Source organism: Heloderma suspectum, chromosome 3 (genome assembly GCF_057233095.1).
Source record: "Heloderma suspectum isolate Gila_16-S chromosome 3, 16-S_ref, whole genome shotgun sequence".
NCBI lineage: Eukaryota > Metazoa > Chordata > Lepidosauria > Squamata > Helodermatidae > Heloderma > Heloderma suspectum.
Window position 1 is genome coordinate 30,574,150 of NC_139460.1, and position 22,224 is coordinate 30,596,373.

Consider the following 22,224-nt stretch of genomic DNA (forward strand, 5'->3'; position numbering starts at 1 on the left):
CCACCTTACCTGTCTCCTGAGAAACCTGTACGAGGGTCAAGAAGCAACAGTAAGAACCGGACATGGAACAACTGATTGGTTCAAAACTGGGAAATGTGTATGACAAGGCTGTATATTGTTGCCTTGCTTATTTAATTTATATGCAGAGTACATCATGAGAAACGCCGGGCTGGATGAATCAGAGGTCGGAATTAAGATTGCTGGGAGAATTATCAACAACCTCCGATATGCAGACGATACCACCCTAATGGCAGAAAGCGAAGAGGATCTAAAGAGAAAGTGCAAGGTGCAAAAGCTGGTTTGAAACTCAACATTAAAAAAACTAAAATCATGGCATCTGGCCCCATCACTTCCTGGCATATAGAAGGGGAAGAAATGGAAGCAGTGACAGATTTTATTTTCTTGGGCTCCAAGATCACGGCAGACGGTGACCTCAGCCATGAAACTAAAAGACGCTTGCTCCTTGGGAGGAAAGCTATGGCAAACCTAGACAGCATAGTAAGAAGCACAGACATCACCTTGCCAACAAGGGTCTGCATAATCAAAGCTATGGTTTTCCCAGTAGCAACGTATGGCTGTGAGAACTGGACTATAAGGAAGGCTGAGCACCGAAGAATCGACGCTTTCGAACTGTGGTGCTGGAGAAGACTCTTACGAGTCCCCTGGACTGCAAGGAGGTCAAATCAGTCCATCCTAAAGGAAATCAACCCTGAGTGCTCATTGGAAGGACAGATACTGAAGCTGAAGCTCAAATATTTTGGCCACCAAATGTGAAGAGAAAACTCCCTGGAAAAGACCCTGATGCTGGGAAAGATTGAAGGCAAAAGGAGAAGGGGATGGCAGAGGATGAGATGGCTAGATAGCATCACTGATGCAATGAATATGAACTTGAGCACACTCCGGGAGAGAGCGGAGGACAGGAAGGCCTGGAGTGCTCTGGTCCATGGGGTCACGAAGACTCGGACATGACTGAACGACTGAACAACAATAAATGCCCACTTCATTGCAATGGTGGGCGCAATATGGATCGGCCCCATAATGCAGCAGCCCTAGATGTGGAGCGGTGGTCAAAACTGTGTCTTGTCAATTTGAACTTCATCCCAATTCATAATCTGTACAAACTTTGTTCTGCAAACCCATGGCAAACCGTAGGATCTGATTCTGGTTTGCTGGTTGATTGCAAACCATGGTTTGACTATTCAAACATCATGCAGAGTTTCCTTAACTATGGTTTGGTGTGATGCCTGAATTGAGCTACTTATAGTGATTCTCTGTGCTTTTTTCTGTAGCCACTGGGGCTTTTGCTCATCTGAAGAATGATAGAAAATCAGTATTAGTGACTCCAGTCCAAAATAAAGTAGAAAAAATTGTGTGTGCGTGCGTGTGCGCTCGCTTGCTCACTCACGCTTGTTGATATTATTAAATTTATTAATCGCCCATCTGGCTGGTCACCCAGCCACCCTGGGCGATGCACAGCATACAATTAAAGAGTCTAAAACAATAAAATTCTACAATAAAAACTTTCCAATTAAGTTTTAGCTTTCCAATTAACGCAAACTACCCCCCAAATCAGAAAGGCTGTCTCACACCTTCAGGAACTGTGGAATAATTCTGTTTTATCAAAGAGTAGCAAAAGACAAAGGTTAAATTACGACATTTTTAAGAATTAGAGAATACAAGATGTTGTTTAAAAATCCTGCAGAAAGGTTTCTACTGGATTCTTATAAATATTCACACTTCAGGACTGTTTTCTTCAGACAAGTTACCATTAACATTCTGTTGACCTCTATGAGAAACCTCATTTCAGTACAGAGCTATTAACGATTGGATAGTAGAACTGGAGTGCCTCCATGCAGAAACCTTTTTTAAAATATGTTTTTTCAAATTGATGTTCCTTTTGCTCATTTGCCTTATTTTAGTTCATGAAGATTATTTTAATCACATTTTATATAATCTAATGGAATATAATACCACTAGAGGACAGCAGTAGTTAGCTTTCATTTTTAAGGCCATGTTAATGTATTTTTCACCAACGTTACCTTTTTTGGTGCACATGAATGCAGCAAACTAATATTTGAAAATTTGTGTGTAATTTAATTCGACATTGATCTCTATTGTTTTTTGTAATGGTTTAGATCCATATTTAGTTATACTTAAGTAAATCCACTGAAATAAATGAAGCATAAGTTAGTACCATTAATTTCAATGGGTCTACCCTAAGTATGACTAAATCTGGATCCAACTTCACATCGTTAGGTGCACCATAGAGCCGTGGTTTGGTGGCATTCAAATTAAAAACGTTATGCTCAGAACTGAAATTGCCTGCTGCTCATTACACTTGCTGGCAAATTTTGGTTTGTTGCAGTGTAATGTATGAAATGATCCTTCGAGACTGAGGCCAGTGATAAACCATGAAGCTTCATTATGAGAATGAGCAGGTGTGAGCCTCGGACTCACATACTCTCTCCTCCACTAACCAAGATATAAAGGTAGTTTGGTATCCTGGTTTGTGAACAAACTATGGTTTGTGCAAACAACATTTTGCTATGTACAGACAACATGGGAAAACTGCAGTTTGTTGCAAGCCATGATTGGAAGCTTTTCATCTCTTTTTCTTTATGTGTGTGGGAAAGGAGAGAGAATACTTCAGCCCAAGGCTTGTGCCTGTTTAGTCTGAATCTGGCCTCCCACTGCTAGAAGCTGGTCTGCAGCCATTTGTGGATTTTTTAAAAATATAAAAGGGCCTTTTTTGCCCATTTCTAAGCCCTCTGCAGCTGTGATGCTGGCATAGTTAGGAGTTGTAGCAAGGGGGCTTCCTGTTGCTTAGGGGGTGAGAGACACAGAAAAAGAATGGGACTGTCTGGTTCCACATTGCCTGCCTCACAGAGATGTCACAGCTGTCCAAACCTCTGCTTGTATGGAATAACTATAGGAGGGGGTAAGATAGGGTTGTTAATGCAGTGGTGCGATTCCAGATTTCGGTGGGAGCAGGGAAAGATTTTCAGCAAGATTCAGAGGCCAACTGTTAGATACAATATTAAATTAATAAGAATGTATCTAGCTATGCAAAAGATTTGCATCTTTAGCATGCATGCCTCTTACTCAGGCCCATTTAATTGCCTTTAACAATACTCACTCGGTGTGTAGAACCAGTGAGTTGGCCAGAAATATAGCTGCTCTTGAGGAATATGCACATGTGATCTGGAAAAAGTGTGGAATGACGCATGCTTGTGTTTACCCACCATGTTAATGAAGCATGCTTGTGTGTAAAGCACACAGTGTAGCCCACTTAACTCATAGGAAGCTGCCTTATTCTGAGTTCAGACCATTGGTCCAGCTAGCTCCATATTGTCTACAACACTGATAGGCAGCTGCTCTTCGTGGTTTCATACATGGAGTCTTTCCTAGCCCTACCTGGAGATGGCTGGGGTTTGAACCTGGGACCTCCTGCCTGCAAAGCATGCCCTCTGCCCTGAGCTATGGCCCTTCCTGTCACCCCCCCAACCCCCGAGGAGCCCTCTTCTGAGGAGGACCATGGCTCAAGGACTCTTCTTCCGCCGAGAACAATCCAGTGGCAGTGTCTCAGGAGGGTGTTGGAAGAGCATTTGAAGAGGAAGCAGGCTCCTCTGGAATGTCCGGTGGGGACCTCCCTCCTCCGCTACCACCTTTGCCAGACAGGTCAGGTTCTGAGCCAGAAGTCGAGCGTCCACCCAGTCCTTGGGGAAGATGATGCTGAAAGTGCAGAGAACAGTCCCAGCCCCTTAGGAGAAGTGTCAGGCTGTATGCCAGGAACTCGGCTCTATGAAGGCCATCCTTATATAGCCAGCTTCACCGGAAAGCTCTCTAATGAGCTGTAGTTGGTAGTTGGGTGTGTCCAGGCTAGGGCCTGTATATAGGCCAGCAAAGTAGGCCCAGCTGTCGTTGGCAACAACATGTTCATCTGTTCCTGGTATCCGTGTGTAGTCCTTGAATTCTGAACTCCTGGTTTGAACTGGACTTCGTGTATGACCTTGGACCAATCCTATTTTCGCCTCCAACTCTCCTCTGCTTGGAATTCTTGGACCGTTTGACAAGCTGCTTCTTGGTCGTGCACCTTATGGCTGTCCGTTACTACAAGCAACCTTGAAGCTACTCTTCTGGCAGGGCTCCCAGTTAGAAGAAGCTGTGTGCTTTGAAAATGCACACTGATACAGGACTCTGTCTCTGATCCAGAATACTTTCCTTGAATAATATTTTCAGATGCCTTTGGCATCCAAACCTTTAAAATTAATTCAGCCACATAATGCCCAATAGAGCCATAATGCATAAATGTGGACATTGGTCTACAGCTGGTTTTGGATGCTCCAAGAGCCCATTGATCAAGTTTGATCAAGTGCTTTAACACTTTAATAGGCAATTATCTGTAATAAACACAGCTATGGCCTGAGACCATTTTATACTTGGCAAATCCTTTATTTCCTGATGTGCTGCAGCATCTTAGGTTTTCGAATGGGATCCCCCTTACTGAATGAAGGATTTCTGGTTAATTGAGGTGGACTGAGAGGGAGAGGCACTCTGGTCTAGGCTTTATACTTAATAATGTTTGTGACTTTTAAATGGTCAGGGTCTTACCACCTGCCATTTAATGAATAAGATCACTTAACACATTGCACAATGTCAGCAACAGCAGTTTTTTTTTTAAGGGATTTTGAATGGAGATGGCCTGAAGTAGGACATTTTAAATTCTAAAATTCAAAAGCTGTCCTTCTTTACTGAGAGGCTGGAAGGCCATCTATAATATTTCCATAAGCTTTGTGCGGCCAGCCGTGCTCCCCCGGACCTCTTTGGTTTGTGAATTTAATGGCAGGCTTTGGAAACCACCAAGTTCATCGGTGCAATGGTTTTGTTTCCTCATCAGATGTTTTTCAGCCGCAAATGTGGCCACTAACATGCTACTGATGAGCACTTAAAAAAAAAAAAAAAGAATCTGGCAAGAATCCCTGCCCTTCTCTGGAGCTTGAAAAAGACTCCCTTGTCATGGCTCAGAGCCTTGGGGATGGATGGGCAGCAAGATGTCTCGCTGCTGTCCAAGTAATCTTCAGGCCTCAGCATGATGGGGGCAAGATCTTTACCCACCTTCCAGCTGGGGACATAGGAACATGAGAGGAGCCATGCTGGATCAGACCAAAGCTCTGTCCAGTTGAGTTTTCTGTTGTTTTTCTTCCTTGCTGCACCCCTAAGAACGCCCCTCCTCTGCAGCCGATATTTCCACCTAAAAGTAAACAAAACCCAGCATATGAAAGGCAACAATGTAGTTTGGCCCTCAGAAGAGTTGTTCATATTTACTTACAATGTGGAAATCTGACCAGGAAAATGACCCCTCTTATTTATTTATTACATTTATATCCCACCTTTCTTCCATTGTGGAACTCAAAGTGGCTACATGTGGTTCCCAGGTCCCCCCCGCCCTTCAAACACTGACCGGACCCAGACCAGCTTAGCTTCACTAGGTTGGCTGCCTCATGTGCCTTCAGACAATGTCCTCTTCCTCATTTAGGTACAAAGAAGGTGGCGAAGCTCTGCTTGTATTGCTTCCTTCTGAGGAGAATGGCATGATTCAGCAGCTGTCACAGAAGAAAGTTCCTGTCAACAACATCAAGTAAGCTCTTTATCAGATTTTACCTAATATGGTCGGGCTTTTCTCTCTGCACCTCCCACCTGTTGCTTCAGTTCATTAATATTCATTTATTACACTTGTATCCCTTCCAAGGGATATTTCTTCCAAAGAGCTCAAGGTGACATATGTGGGTATCTCTCTCTCACCGCTCCATTTTTCTGCTTGCAGCAACCTTGTGAGGTAGATTAAGCTGAGAGATTGTGACTGGCCCAAGGTGACCCTGGCCTAGACCAGTGCTCTAACTTAGGGGTAGACAACCTGGCGCCCTCCAGATGTTTGGGTGACAACTCCCAGAATCTCTGACCATTGGCCATGCAGGAGTTGTAGGCCAAAATATTTGTAGGGCACTAGGTTGCCTGCCTGTGCTCTAAGCACTGTTCCAAACTGGCTCTTCCATGGAGGGTATGATACAGTAATTCCCAAGCTGTATGCTGTGAGAGAACTCCTGAGTATACAATGAGAAATGAATTAAATTTATGAAAGAGGCCTGTGATCTCAAAGACCATACCCACATAACAGAGTGTCTACTCCATCTCTGCGTGATTCAACTGCTGTGGCCTTGACTCCTCCTCCTCCTCCTCTGAATGCTCCCCCATCTCTGCATCAGGCGTGACAGGACTATTCAGTTACTCCCTATACAGAAATGCAGCAGAATTACCTGCCCACAGAGAAGACTTCCTGTTGCATCTCTGTCTGATTCACTGCCCTGGGCTTGCTTTCATCTGCAGTGTAACTGGTGGTGCCCAGAACAGTTTCTTGAATTGCCAAATGTGCCCAAAAAGGTTGCTTACCCCTGGCTTACACTGACTGACGATGGCTCTCTAAAGTTTGAGATGGAAGTCTTTCCTTGCCCTACTTGGAGATGCCAGGGATTGAACCTGGGAACTTTTGCATACAGAGCATGTGCCGTCCCCACTGAGCTATGGCTCTTCTGGTGCCATGTCCAAGATCACTGATTCAAGCACAGAAACACATGGGAGCGGGTTCCTCTGGAGGTGAGTAATTCTTACTTACCCACTCTTAAAACACACAGAGTAGTGTGCTAGGGCTGAGCCAGATGTTTTACATTTGAGTGGTGTGAAAAACATTGCCCCAGACTGGGGGATGATTGAGTGGAGAACAAAACCTTGCACAAAAGATGGCTGTCTGTGTCTGTATGTTCTTATGTGTGTGTTCTCACCATTGCTGGTGGCTCTTTGCTTTTTAAAACTTGATTTGCACCAGCAAAACTGTTGCTTTAATCTGTCTTACATGAATAAAAAAATGTTGCTGTTCCTTTTAAAAAACCGGTGGGAACTCCCCCCCCCCCCCCCCCCGTTTTCACCATCTCTCAGTGGGATGGTGAATTTAGGGCTGAGACAAAACACATCTCCCACCTAATCCCTCTTGCGGTCCTGGCCCAGAGTGCGCCTTCGGTTTTAATTCAGGACAAACAGCATCTCACAGCTATCAGAAGTTTAGGAATTCCTTTGCTGCTGTATTAAAATGCTAATCTGAAATACGGCAATGTAAAATCTGTAGTATTAGGACTGTTTTTAGCCCTTTTCCTCTGAGGCAAGCTCAGCTGAGCGAACCGATAGTCTCCTTTCTTTATTCATAATGACATCTGTTTTATACCTCCATGCATACAAACCTAATTACCATTTGGTGCCTAATATCTCAGTCACTCAATATGCACTGAAATTGGTTCACATGCTCCACTGAAGTATCTGTTGGCTTCCAGTAATGCTGTTTACAATACTGTTTTAAATCATGGATGATAAAGTGGGGATGCAGTAAAGCTTTCACATCCTTGTAAATGGCGCTTTCCCATTTTTTTTTTGTTAAAGGGATATAATGACTTGCAAAGGTAGTTTAAATAGCAGAACTGTAGTTTATTGTAGAAAGGAGCTCATTTTTGCAGTGGAGCTAATGGGCCTTGACAAACAGTTTTTGTACCTAGAAATGTTACATCCAAATTCCAGCTAGAACCCTGATTGTGTTCATTGTGTTACCTTTTCCAGAGTACAAGAGTAAATGGGTAGTGAGAGCATCCCTTTAAAATGTTCTGTACATGCCAAGGCCAGGGTGATATGCATTCCCCCCACAGAATACTTAGTGTTGGTTGCAAAATTCAGCATCTTGAAAATGTCTGCTTTCATTGACTTAAAAAAAACAAAGTAGAGAAGAATTTCTAGTCCATATGGGTGTGAAGATGGGTTTGAAGGTGTGCAGGTCAATTCTTCATAGCTTAGTGTTGGAGTTCATTGCAAAAGATCCCAGGTTCAACTCCTGGCATCGCCAGGTAGGGCTGGGAAAAACTGCTGTCTGAAACCCCAAAGAGCCACTGGTAGTCAGTGTAGACAGCATCGAGATAGTGATCCAGTGGTCTGACTCAGTATAAGGGAGCTTCGTAGAAGGGCTCTCAGTAGGATTCCCAATGGTCATGGCTGCAGTGCCCTATGTCAGGGCTGGGCAGAAAGTAGATGTTTCAGATGTTTTGGACTTCAACTCCCAGCATTCCTGACCATTGGCCATGGTGGCAGAGGCTTCTGGGAGTTGAAGTCCAAAACATCTGGAGATCTACCTTATGCCCTCAGTTTGCCCTACATAACTCCATACCCCTCCTCATAGGAAACAGAAGCAGAATAAATTATGTAAACAGTTGTAAATGGATTTAATTTCCCCATTTATACAGGTTAGAGAATTCAACTTTTTTGGATGCAGAATTTGTGTTACCTTGATGTAGCTTTTAACTCTTTAGGTACAGAGTACACTGTTGGGGCTGAGCTGTAGACAACTGTTTGCTGGGAACCAGGAACCGAAAGGTCAAGCCAGGAGTCTGAACTAGAAACAAGCCAAGAGCCAGGAAAGACTGTCATTCCCCAAGCAAAAGTTCTAGCCTGAACAGGAAGAGTTTATAGCCCTGCCTGTTGAGGAGAGCAATCGGCTATCCATGGTAGGTGGGCCATTTCAGTACCAGGGAACCCTGTGCAGGGAGATGCTCTAATTCATGGGTGCAGATCCTCAGCCGAGGACCAAGTCTGGCCCTTTGAGGTTCCAACTGAATCCTCCGGCGTTCCCCAGATGCCGAACGCCCCTTTCCCCCAATCACCGATCATTTGGTGGTTTCCCAGCTTTTCTGCAGTTTTCCCCATTATAAAAGGTTGAAATGCCTCTCCTGACTAAAGCTGAGTTACTGAGTTAAAGCACTGAGTTACTGATTTAAAGCACCAGTAAGTGCTTTAAGTAACAATATGCTGGGGGTGTTTTTTTTTATTATTTTGGCCCTGCCCCTTTTCCCCCATCTACCTGTCAGGAGCGCCCTAGCTGCCTCTTACAGTCCTCTCCAATAGCCAACTCAGGACACAGACGACGAGGATTCTTTCCAAGGCTTTATTCCTTTATTACTTTATGACTCTTACAGATACTAATCACTAGTGCCTAAGCAAGGAACTGCACTGAGGTAGATAGCAGAGTAGCCTAAGCTCCAGGTAAGGCAGTTGGTCCCCGTTTGAAGGAGAACCACAGGAAGACCCTGAACTTATGGGCTATGGAGAGATCCTCCCTCTTACCCTTGGGTCCTCGGGACGCGACCGTTGCTTTAGCGCCAAACGAGCGGAGCACCTCCTTTCGGCGCCCTCCATCTGTCGCTGCTCCCTGCGTCTGCGCCGAGCGTCCAGTAAGCCCCCCTCCAGCGCTCTCTCACTGCCAGGGTAACTATCTCTCTCAGGAATGCTGGCAGGAGGAATCTGCCAGCTGCTGTGCTTGTGAGAGATGAGCAAGCTCCTCTCCCACGAATTGCTGTTCTTCCTCAGAATCAGAACTGCTCTGGGGCTCTATGGGCTCAGTTTCCACCCTGATACTACCCCTGGAATGTGGCCCCTGAAATGGAATTTGGCCCTTCGGCTGAAAGAGATTCTGCACCCATGCTCTAACGTATACCCTTGGCTCAGCAAGTGGGGCAGCTATGCAGTGAGCTCTGGGTTCCCATTTTAAGTGCTGGTAACTCCTGATATATATATGGCCCTGTAAAAGGTGCTAAGTGAGTTCCTCCCTAATCCAAGCTTTGGGATCTTGCTCCAGGAAGTAGGCTCTAATAGCAATATTTATTAATTTATATTTTAAAAATGTAACTCGCCTTTCAGGGTGCACTGCTCTGACGAGGTGACTTGCAATATTATAAAAACGTGAACATATAAATGACAATTAAACACACATACACACACACAGCAGTAGTAGCAGCAGCTAATGGTTTTTAAACACCAAATGCAGACTGGAATAAACGTATCTTCGGTTGTTTTTGTTTCATTTCATTTATTATATTTCTATACCGCCCTATAGCCAAAGCTCTTTGGGCGGTTCACAATAATTAAAAAACCATTAAAATACAATATATAAAGTATAAAACCATTCACGTAATGACATAGAACTAACAGTACACACAATAACAACATATATCTAAAACATTTGTTAAAATTTAATAAAATAAATAAAGTCAGCTGTGATTAGGGCATATATACTTCCTTGGAGAGGAAGGTGTGGGGCCACCACTGAGAAAGCCCTATCTGTAGTCGGTCTTCCCTTCCCAATTTACGTTGTGTAGGAAACCGCGTGACCTTTCCATGTTGGAAACTGCATGACCTCTCCATAGATTGCTTGTTCCATTGTTGAATAATCTAGTAGGATGTTTCTCCTAATATTTAACTGAACTCTACCACTATATAATTTTAAAACTGTGACTTCTTGTCCTATCTACAGTATGTAGGGTCAATGATTTCCCTCCTTCACCTTCTTTCTGATAGTAGTCCAAATACTAAAAAGAATATTGGCATCTTTCCTTCTGCTGCTTGTACTGATCAATAATGTTTCCACCTCTCTAGGCTAAACATACATTGCTTAAAAAAGAAAGCAAAAAAAGATACATAGGATTTGCTTTGCAGTCTCTGTATTATATTTCTTTTCCAACTTACCAATATCTTTTTAGACATCTGGTGTCCAGAACTCACAGCAGTATTCCAAGTCAAGTCATACTAATGCTGAATAAAATGGCATTACTGTTTTCCAGGTCTTTGCAACCATTTTTTTGTTGATAAAACCTAAAAATGGCACTAGCCTTTCCACCCACAGTATCACATTACTGACTCATTCTTGGTTTGTTTATATACTGTGGCTTCTGAATCTTTCTGTTATCTCTTCTCGTGTGTATTTTGTTCTCCTTTCTTACATTCATTACATTTAGTCTTGTTGAACTTCATTGTGGTCCTGCTTTCTTCCCAGTTCTCCAGCTTAAGACAGGTGAGAGTAAAGGGTAGCGTTGCCCAAAATAGAATTTTTCTGAGTGTTTGCAAGTCTGACCCTTATCTGTAAGCAGTGACACTGGTCAATCTAAGGTTTATGAGGTCAAACGGACCATGTACTCAGAAATCTGGACCACAAAAAGGATAATGTACAACTCAGTTTGATTACAGTATAATTCATTGGCCCACAAGGCTACATTAGAATGCGTATATTAGGGAAAGTGTATAAAAAAAAAGAAGAAAAAAGCAGCAGCATATATTTAGAGATAAAAACTCACACAAATAGCATCATATTAAGACACTGTTAAGGGGCCATATAGCAATGGTAGAGTGCATGCTTTGCATGGAGAAGGTCCCTGGTTCAATCCCCAGCATCTCCAGGTACGATAGGAAAAACCCCTGCCTGAAGAGAGCTGCTGCCAGTCAGTGTCGGCAACACTGGACCAATAGTCTGACTCAGTATAAGACAGGTTCTGGTGTTCCTATGTTACCAAAGAATGTGCATATTAGACAAATATGTGTCAAAAATGTGTATAATAGAAAAATGTGCACAAAAATGCATATGAATTTTTGTGCAGCCTTTAACAAAACAAACTGATGTGGAAATGGGGCAGAACAAGCTCAGGATGGAAAAAATGAGGAATTGAGAGAAACCAAAATTGACAGATTCTTCCATGCCTGCTTGGATGTGAGGGCTTGTTTGTTAATATGGCTAGGTATGTCTGTATTGGCCTGTGGTGTCAGCTTGAGTGTGTTAAAGCTAGAACAGTTGCCTAGAGGGCACATTTGATTCACAGGGCCTTATCTGCCAGGTCTGCTGAGGAGCTACAGTTTTGGTGGCTGCAGGGGGTCAGGTGCTGAAGTCTGGCTGCTGGAGGCTCTAGTTCAGCCTTCCTTGATCTGATGCCCTCTGGATGTGTTGGACTGCAACTCCCAGCATCCCCAGCCAGCCACACTCAGCACGTTACACAAGGCTAAACTTCTTTTCTTCAGCGGTATCGTTGCATTATTTGCCTTTGGCCTATTCTCTGACCTAAATAGTTTGAGGATGTTTCTTTTTGCAGAGATTATGTAAAGTCCATGCTGTCTAGAGACAGCTGCTCTGTGCACATGAGTCAGCCTTGCTTACTTTCACTGAAATCCCAAAGGTAATTTTAGCTGGAATGCTCTGTGGTCAAGAAAAGCCATAGAAGCAAATATTGTTTATAAGCCTGCAGTGAGGTATCCTGAGGTTGATACAGATGGTCATAGACTTATCCCATGGTGGCGAACTACTTAATTTCTGCATCCATGTGCGTTCTACCTATCCGTGAAACCACAGTTCTGTAGAAATGCCCCAGGCTCTGGAACTTCCCAGCATGATTCTTATTTAAGTGCTTATGTGTTTTTTTTAAAACTTCAACAGTTCTCTCATGAGAAACACCGTGTCAGTGTGGAGTTTAATGCTGTATATTTTGCTCCCCTCTTCAGGGTGAGCTCAATTTTCCACCCTTTTATAAGCTCAAGAAGCAATTTAATGTTAATTGTTTGGCTTTACCTTGAGAAGTCATTGCCTCTTCCAGTTTAAACTGTTCTCTGGATAAAAGGCCTGAGCTTCTGTTTGCCTGCATTATTCATTTGAGGGAATAGTTTTCATGCCTGAGGTGATTTCAGCTGAATCTTGTTCAGAGGGGCAGTAGCTTTTATCTTGTTAAAATATCATGTTAAAATATGGTGGGGTTGGTGGGAGAGGGGAAAAGTGTTCCTGTGAATTTGATGTAGGGCTTTGTAACCCTTTAGGAGATTAAAAAGTGTCATTTTCTCTCCCCCCTCCCACCACGATACCCTCAGAATCAACCCTGAGAAGCTTGTAGACATTCAGAAGAAGATGCAGTCCTTGTTGGCTCAAGATCAAGAGCTGAAAGAGAGAGCGCAACGGGTAAGTTGCCGGTTAGTGCTCTTATATTTATTTTAGTTGTTTTATTTTATATTATTTACAATATTTATATACTGCCCTAAATCAAAAGATTTTGGAGCGGTGAGCAGCAAGGATAAAAGAATAAAACACCACGTTAAAACAATTAAAACATTTTAAAAGAAACAAGTTCTGATAAGAAAGACGGGATTTAATAAACTGCAGATGGTCACTAAAGGAAGACTTCCCAAAATAGCAGTGTCTTCAGGAGGCTCCAGAAGGAACACAACGTTGGCACCTGCTTCACCTCCAAAGGCAGGGAGTTCCACAGGAAGGGGGCTGGCACACTGAAGGCTCTTTTCCTGGTGGACTCCAATTGGGCCATGGATCCATGTGGAACCACCAGGAACAAGCCGTCTGATGACCTCAGTGACCAGGCAGGTTGGTAAGGAAGGAGGCGCTCTCTCAGGTATCCTGATCTCAAGTGGTTTAGGGATTTGTACACTAGTACTAATACTTTAAACCTGGCCCGGTAGCAAATAGATAGCCAGTGCAGTTCCCTCAGCAAGGGAGTTGCATACTGAAAGGGGTGCACTGTTTATAGCACTGTTGCTATAATAATATGGGGTTGGATTCAGGATCTACCTTCTGTTGACAGAAGGGCTCTGCTCACAGGAGGTACCTCCATCTGATTTTGGGGGATCCCCTTCCCCCCTGCATCAGAGCCCCCTGATCCTCTGTGTAGCATTTTCAGGGAGCTGGGGGGTGGGCTTCCTTGGGTAAGAGTGGGTGGGGAAGTCTGCTTTTGCTAGCCCAGTCACAGATCTGGAACCAACCAATTGTATATATTTGAATTATGGTATTTCTTTTGAAATAAGTAAGTTCAATAAGATCTGTAGTTATGTTTGTTGCAATAGAGACTGAAAGGAGTTCTCCTAGGACAGACACAGCTTCTTACAAAAGAAACACAAACTCTTCACTGTAGAATTAGAAACACAATTGACACCCCGGGCCTCTAGCTGCAATCACTCCAACAGCCATCTTAACAGCAACAATAGCAAGGCTGTTTCTTTTTCCCACACTGCAGTGGGAGGCAGATGGGTGACAGCTGAAAACCTGAGCTCTCCAGAGCTATATGGACTTAGGAAGCTATCTTATACCATGCCAGACTATTTGTCCATCTAGTGCAGAGCTGGGCAACCTTCCATCTGTCCAGGGCCACATTCCCTTGTGGGTAATCTGTCGGGGGTTGCATGCCAGCAGTGGGTGGGGCTGACACCAGCAGTGGGTAGGGCCAGAGCCAAAAATGGCTGGGTCACCCTTTCTGCCACCCCGTTTTCTCTCTCCTCCTCTCCCCTACCATCTAGTGGGCTGCCAGGGAAGTAATAGATTGCTCTTGCCAGAGGTCTGAACTGATCTCATGCAGACGGCTTTTGAAATTGGGCTGAAGGCCTCATGAAATTAGGCTGAAGGCCACAGGTTGCCCAGTTGCCCTAGCTCAACGTTGTCTACTGTGATTAGCAGCGGCTCTTCAGGGTCTCAGGCAGAGACGGGTCTTTTACATCAGCTGCTACCCAATCTTTTTATCACAGCAAGGGAAGCCCTGGGGAGATGGTATCCTTTTCCCTCCTCCTGAAGACCTTTCTTTTCTCCCATGTATTTTAGAATTTAGTTCTTTATATTTTATGGCTGTCTTTATTTTATATTAATTCCTGTGCTGTTTGCTATTTTGTACTGTATATCATGTTCAAAGATTTTGTGGGTTCAAAAAAATTCTATTACTTTTGTAATCAGAGAACAGCTGTTATTGGGCAGATTAAAAATATATTAAGGACACAATCCTATGCATGTTTAGACAGAAAAAAGTCCTACAGCTGCCAGCATGCCCCAGCCAGCATGGCTTACTGGGGCATGCTGGGAGTTGTAGGACTTATTTCTGTCTAAACATGCATAGGATTGCACCCTAAATAAATGTAATCCCCCCGCCCCGCCACTCCCCTATGTGCCCAAACAGCACTACAAGGTTCCTGTTCCAAGTTGGCTGGAACCATGAACAGAAACACTCCTTTTAGGGGCCATCACCGATGCAATGAATATGAACTTGAGCACGCTCCGGGAGAGAGCGCAGGACAGGAAGGCCTGGCGTGCTATGGTCCATGGGGTCACGAAGAGTCAGACACGACTAAACGACTGAACAACAACAACAACAATACACTGCAGCATTTTATATGTGGGAATAATGATGTATGGAGTATTCAGCCACGTGATCCTTCGCCTGCAGAGGTACAATCTAGGCACATTTTCCCACCTCAGCTGCTGTTTGCGCAAAATGCTTTTGCCTTGGTTTCCATAGAGCCTGGAATTCTGGCAAGAATTACAGTGCTTGTGGGTTGTATAGCAATGAGGAACTGCAACATCATCTTGGCTAGTAGCAGCTGTTGGTTCTAGCTGTTGGCTTACTATTTGGATTAAGTTTTTACACTCATTTTTGATGCAGTGAAGTCACTGAAGTAACTCTTTGCCTGCCTTCACTTATTGATGAACATTTTTTTCCTGAATGCACCTCCCCATGCAGTGAGAGCTGTTGATACTTTGCACCTTCTGAAGAACTGCCTTGTGCAAGATATATTCATTCTCAAAATCTTATCAAAGGCGCATTTGAAAGAAAAAGAAAACTGCTACTGTGTAGTAGATGGAGTATAAAACTTGGGCTGGGAAGATCTGGGGTCGAATTGTGACTGAGCCACAACTTTGCTATGGCCTTCACTATCTTTCAGCCTAGTCCACAGGGTTGTTCAGAAGATAAAACTGGACTAATCCCTATTGATTCCACTCTATACTCCTAGTATATATAGAACTGTGCCAATCACCTCCGTTTGTTTGTTAACACATGCCAAATCTTATAGCAACTTTCAAAGCCAGAAAAAGTATATCTTCATTTTAGCTTACTATTTTATTACTCTGTTTTTATTGCAACTTTCCTCCAAGCAGCTCAGAGCAACGTATATGGTGTCTCTCCCCCTCCCCCATTTTATCTTCCCAATAATGCTGTGAAGCTAAGAGCTGGTGTTTGGCCCAGCGTTACTCAGTCAGAACTTAAACCAGTCACTTCAATCCTAGTCCAACCCTCTAGCTCAGGGTAGGCAACCTGGTGCTCTCTGGATGTTTTGGACTACAACTTCCATCAGCCCCAGCTGCCATGGCCAGTGTTTATGGGACTTGTAGTCCAAAATAACTGAAGTAGTAGGAAATACCATTAGCAACCTGGTGCCTTCCGGATATTTTGGAGTACAACTTGCATAATCCCTGACCATTGGCCATGGTGGCTGAGGCTGAAAGAAACTGTAGTCCAAAACATCTGGAGGGCAGCTGGTTGTTGATCCCTGCTACACCACTCTGGCTCTCTCAAGGTGATATATCTTGCCCAAGGCATAGCAATAGAGCAGTGCAGGAGTTCAGAGAATTTTCTGCTTCTACTCCACAGTCTAGGAAATTGGGGAAATTTTGATGTGGTGGTAGATGAGATACAGAAACATTTTGAGGGTCAGGACAGTGTACACGTGTAAAATAATAATAGCTTTGAAGATAATTGTGTCTTGTGGCAAGTGCCAGGTTGCTCACTGGATTGAAAGCCCAGTATTTATGGTTTTATTGCGATTTAATAAGGGTAACAGGTGCTTCCATCACAGTGAAGTCTTTCTGCAGTTCTGTTTTAGCCAGCTTGGCTATAATCCTGTATTGGCTTGCAGTTCCATATTGTTGATTTTTTGCCAGTTGCTATAAGACCAGGTCAGGATTGCGTAACTGCAACAGGAAAGGATGAAAGAAGGGAACAGAGCTTAATACTTTGGCTTACCCTGGGGGTGGGGGTGGGGGAGCAATAAACGTCACCAATTTTTAACAGCTTTTTTTGCAATGACTTTTTAAAACACCCTTTAAAAAGAAAGATAAAATTAAACTGAGTGGAGTGAAATAATCTTTGAGTTTCAGGATAGTGATGGAACGAGTTCAAACAAGGGCTTTTGTCACAGCTGACAGATCTAGTGATGAACTTGCCCTGTAAATCCAATTTTTATTGCTATATTTAAAACCATTTTTACTGCTGCATGATACCAATGTGAAATTACAGTCTGTTCTTCCTTTCAGTTGAATAAGGCTTGTGGTTAGTTTCAAAGTGCTTAAAGGGAGAGGGGAAAAAAAGTTTATCTAGCTTTATCAGTAGGAGCTCGGTAATGGCATCCACTCATATAATTCCATGTGTTCATAGTGGTCTAGAGACCATGCAGATTACTAATTCTGTCTTCTCAGCTTTAAGAGGCTCTGTCTGCTTGTTTTAAGTTTTGGGCTGCAATCTTGTGAGACCCTAATGTTCATGCTAAAAGTTGAAATATTCTGTCTCGTATGGGCAAGCTGTGGGTGAATTTAAAAATGATTGTAAGGGATTGCTGATGTGAAACTGGAATGGAAGAGTTGACTACATGTGTAATAACCCTTAACCCTTGTGTTCTGCAGGCATTCTTTGCAGCAGTGAGAGTTAAAAATGTTTTGTCTTTAGCAAACAACATGAATTTCCACAATTCTGGAAAAGTCAGCGAATTTTGCATTAGTAAGCCAGGTGTTGATTTGCTATTTGTTAGACCCCTTTTGCTCCTTCTGATACGTAGATCCAGATTCCTTTTTCAGTTCAAGCAAACATTCCTATAAAACACTGGGAACTGGATAATTTTTAGTAACGGTGGAGCACCTGGCTGGGATACAAAGGGCTATTCAGGTGCAACTGATTCCCTCCTCTCCATGTGACAGGCTGTTCCCTAATTGGGGTTTGGTGGGAGGGAAGCTGCAGAAGCAAAAGTGTAATGATGTAGCTTTGCTACATCAGAAGTTTCTGTTGTAGCAAAAGTGGGTGCAGTGGCGGGGGGAGGAAACATAAGCATTTGCATCCACCTGAGGAACTATTTGAATTCTATTCCATATGTGTCTCCTACTTGCAGACCTCATGCAGACATAATGGCTTTGTTCAGAAGCAACACTAAATGTTTGTTTATTGTTACGTGCAAAAGACTCGAGCTGTGTGTTCCCCCTTCCCTCCTCCTCCTCCTCCTCCTCCTCCTCCTCCAGCACAGCTGCAAGAAGGATATTGGAAGCTGTCACATCCATTTTTTTTACTCATTGCCATTAAGCATTGTGTCGGAACCTGGACAAACTGTGCCTAGTCTTAAGAATGGTTTAGGGAAACAAGCCAGCTTCACATCATGTTTTATGAAGTTGGCTTAGTTAAGATCAACTATGGTTTAGGCTTTGGACGTAATGTTGAACTCCTGTTAATTGAAAACTGAAGCAAAAGGTCCCAATCTCCTCCTCCCCAGCTGTGCCGCTGGGAGCACATGAGACCTAGCCTTGTGCATGTAACACTACACTACACTACACCATAGCATAGCATTATGTCTGAACCAGGCCATTGCCTGGGCACTCTTAACCACATTTAAAAGCTTGCTAGCAGGCTGCAGACTCTTGCACTCACTTCACATTCTCCCTCCTCCCTGAACTGTGGTTAAGGGATGCATACACAAGGGCACTATCTGCAGTTAAGCTTGACTAGGCATTTTTGTTAACCAGAATTTGGGATTGATTAAAGAATCCTGGTTAAGCAGAGAAAAATCTATCTAACAATGGTTAACATCGGTGGGAATGTTCCCATAACTGCAATTAAGATGGTGGTGGTGGGGCGGGGAGGAGAGAGGATTGCAGGAAGGGAGTTTGAAATCTGTTCCCAGTCTGTTAACTGTGGTTAAAAGAGGTCTGATATTACATCTGTACCACTTCACAGAAGAGTGATGCTGTTTTATCTTCATCTCAAACATTTCTCTTGCACATGAATGGATTCCTATATTTACTGTCTCTTCTGGATCTGTTCAGTCTGTGGGAGCCTTCGATATTAAAGTAGCACGTATCCATCACTTTGTCATCAAACCCTGCGGCACTGTTAGAGATATTGCAGTGGAATAGCCAAATTGAATTTTGAATTCAATCAAGCTTTATTGCTTCTACTTTTTATTGCAGACACATTTGTTTAAAAAAAGTACATTGTTTTGTACATGTGTTAAAAAACCCCTCTAAGTGTCAAATGCATCATACCTTGAAAATATAATTAAAAATAATAATTTTAATGGTAGTGCAGCATTTAGTTTACAATACGAATAAGCTGACCGGGACTCATTCTTAATGCAAGCACTTTCAATAATGCTAATGGACTTTGAAAGTCTGCTAGAACAGTTTTAAAACAAGTATAGCATCAAAATTCAAATATAGCCCAGATCTGTGTAAGTATGAATACAAGCTGTGTTGTACAGAGTCAGACTATTGGTCTATCAAGTTGGTGGCCTTCCAAAACCTTGGGCACTGATTTTTCCAGCTCTTTCACCGGAAATGTCAGGGATGGAACAGGAGATCTTATGTGCAAACATGTGCTCTATTGAGGTGCAGCCCCTTATGTAAAATTCTCAAGGCTGCAGGGGCACTTAATTGTCAGCATGGGAAAAACTATGAATTGAATAGGAACACATTCTTTGCACATCTCTACACGAGGCTTTTATTGTGCGCTTGTGATTGCTCTCTCAGAGTAGTTGGTGGGTCCTTTACACGACATCGTCACCTTCCAGGGCCTCTCCTGTGCTTTGGAACCTTTATCCCATTTTTTTTAAGATTGAGGAAAGTCTGGCATTTTCTGAATGTCACTATTAAAGGCTCGTGTATTTCCGCAATTCTGCTATACTACAGTGCCATCTAGTGGCTGCATAATGAAATATATAGAACAGCCGAGAAAGAAAATCCCCTGAAAAAAGCGAATGTAAAGGAGCTGATCTTAATCTCTCAAAGAATCCAGAAGCAGAAACCTTGGTATAGGTGTGGGATAAAAGCCTCATGTAGAAATGCCCTTTGACTTCCCAGTCGTTAAATTAGCCTTCTATTTAACAACTCGCCAGGTCACCATAGGTGACCAGGAAGTCTATGCAGCTAAGGGAATGGGCTTGCAGAGGCGGGACCAATCTCTCCTTCCTTCTTCCTTCTGAACTCTCCTTCAGCTTGGTTTCTGTGGTATTTGTGGAGGAAATAATGTCTCTTTCTGCGCAACCAGCATGGAAACGCAGTGGTCTGGCAAAGAGGGTACAGATTACTCTGTCCCTCCTCTACCAGTCTGCTTGGTAGAAGGCAGGTTTTGCTAGTCTACTAAAATGCTAATGTCCTGCATTTGTATGCTGGTTGCAGAGGAGATTTTGCCAAACCATCCAGGTGATTGGGCTTGGTTCCCCTGAAAGGGACTCATTGAAGCTGCCTCTTTAAGATACTTTACTGGGTTTATTTATTTATTTCATTTATATCCTGCCTTTTTTTCCTCTTTAAGGAACCCAAGGCCGCATAAATAATCCTTCTCCTCTCCATTTTAGCCTCACAACAACAACCATACGAGGTAGGTCGGGCTGAGAGTCTGTGACTGGCCCAAAGTCACCCAGTGAGCTTCCATGGCCGAATGGGGACTAGAACCCAGATCTCCTGGCTCCCACTCTAGCCACTATACCACACTGGCTCTATCTAACAGGATTCAGAACTGTGTAGAATATATATCACTAACAGTGCAATCCTATATTCAATTCCCTGAGTTATCTATGGTTAATGTTATCTTTTAATAAACCATTTTAATTGATCTACCATCCAGATGTGGGAGTAGGGAATTTTTATCCCAAGTTGGGCCAGCTGCCTGTTTATAAGTGGTGAGGTCTGGGTTACATTTAATTAGTGGGCTAGTAAAAAAATTTGCAGGCTAGTAGCATTTGTGAACTTATTTGCAAGGCTTCCTTAAATGCATCATTTAGAGACAAAGTACTACTACTGAAGCACTTAACTAACTGCTAATCCTACAGTGCTGGCCTCAGTTCTGGCCATCCATCTGGCTGTGAGATAGCTAATGGCACTCATATTATGTACCAGGAAAGTTGAAAAATATCAGTTGTTTTGCATGCATACTGTGTTCCAACAGGGGCCATTGGTATATTCATATGAAAGTGTGTCTCATTTGCTACTGCTTGAGATACTCACCATAATCGTTTCACGGTTTGTCCTGGTATTCCACTAGTTGTTGAGTACCCTCCTTATCACTTGTTTATACCAAATAACAACAGCAAATACTGGCGGTTATGTAAAAACAAAACTGCACAATTTAATTGAACTGTCAGTATAGCCATTTTGCTGCAGGATTTTTTTGTATTTATGTAGTTTAGATTAAAGTATAGGTGTGTGTGTGTGAGAGAGAGAGAGAGAGAGAGAGAGAGAATGAGAGGATGAGACTCAATTCAATAAATCTTTCGAACATTTTAAAGATTGAAAAATTTAATGAATGGTAATAGATGACTTGCGGGTAGCGGAAGAGCAAATGAGAATTCCATACATGAATTAGTAAATATATCTGTGAAACTATTCCCCCCCCCTTCCTAAACAAAAATTACAGAACAGTAGTGTGGAAACATAAAACAGTATGATTTAATGAATTATACACTTGAGTTACCAGCCAAACGAAAGGGCATGCTGGTAGCAGCAGGTTATTCAGTTTTACAGAAGTGGTTTTCCAGTGTTTTAGTGCAGCCTGGATAACATGAAACGACACTGTGACTACGGGTTTTTTTTTGTTTCGAAGGATGGATTTTGAGGGCAAAAATATCCTGTACACAAGTTTTGTTAGTAGTTTAAAATGATTTTCAAGGGCAGAGGAAATAGCTTCATTTTTAAGAAGTAATAGGAAATAAATGTTATTTTGAAAGGCAAGGGAAGAAGCATGCTATAAGACCAGTGGGTGTGAGTGAGAGGTGGATGGTGACATAAAATGGGCAGAAACACCAAAAAAAAAAACCCTTAAGTGGCAACCTGTTCATAGGAGAACATTTCATGGATTTAAGTAGGGCTTACTCTCAGGAACATGTGCATAGAATTAGAGATGTTAATGCTTGGGAACTGGGGGGAAGGGGAAAACCCCATTTTCTGTGTCTCTCTCTACCTCCCCCCCTCCCCCATCCATGGGGGAAAGAAACAGAACTTTTAAAATCCATTCTTCTTGGGTTTTTCCAAGCCTTCACATTTCTACATAGGATTGCTGTCATAGTTAAAACTACCAAACTGGACAGTGATTTTGATTGTATTTGAGGAATTCCATTGCTGTGGTGACTCTGGATTTACGATACAAAATGAAATCATTTCATAATTTTTCTTCCCGGTTAGAGTTAGAAATTAATCATGGATCTGTTGCTAGGATTGTTGTTGTTGTTGTTGTTTAAATAAAGTGAAGACTGCATACCATTGTCAGAACGAGCTAGAAAAGAACCATTGCTCCATTGACTGTCGTGATG

At 42.9% G+C, this 22,224-nt stretch overlaps 1 protein-coding gene across 5 annotated transcripts in view; it reads left to right on the forward strand.

The window, feature by feature from the left end:
- The window catches only part of DDX10 (DEAD-box helicase 10), a 269,050-nt gene that overhangs the window by 47,840 nt on the left and 198,986 nt on the right, over positions 1–22,224 (forward strand). For all 5 annotated transcript variants that reach the window (XM_084842749.1, XM_084842752.1, XM_084842748.1 and 2 more), the window contains exons 10-11: positions 5,537–5,638; positions 12,766–12,853. In XM_084842749.1, the coding sequence (XP_084698875.1) occupies positions 5,537–5,638; positions 12,766–12,853 (190 nt within the window). The remainder of the gene's footprint in view (positions 1–5,536; positions 5,639–12,765; positions 12,854–22,224) is intronic.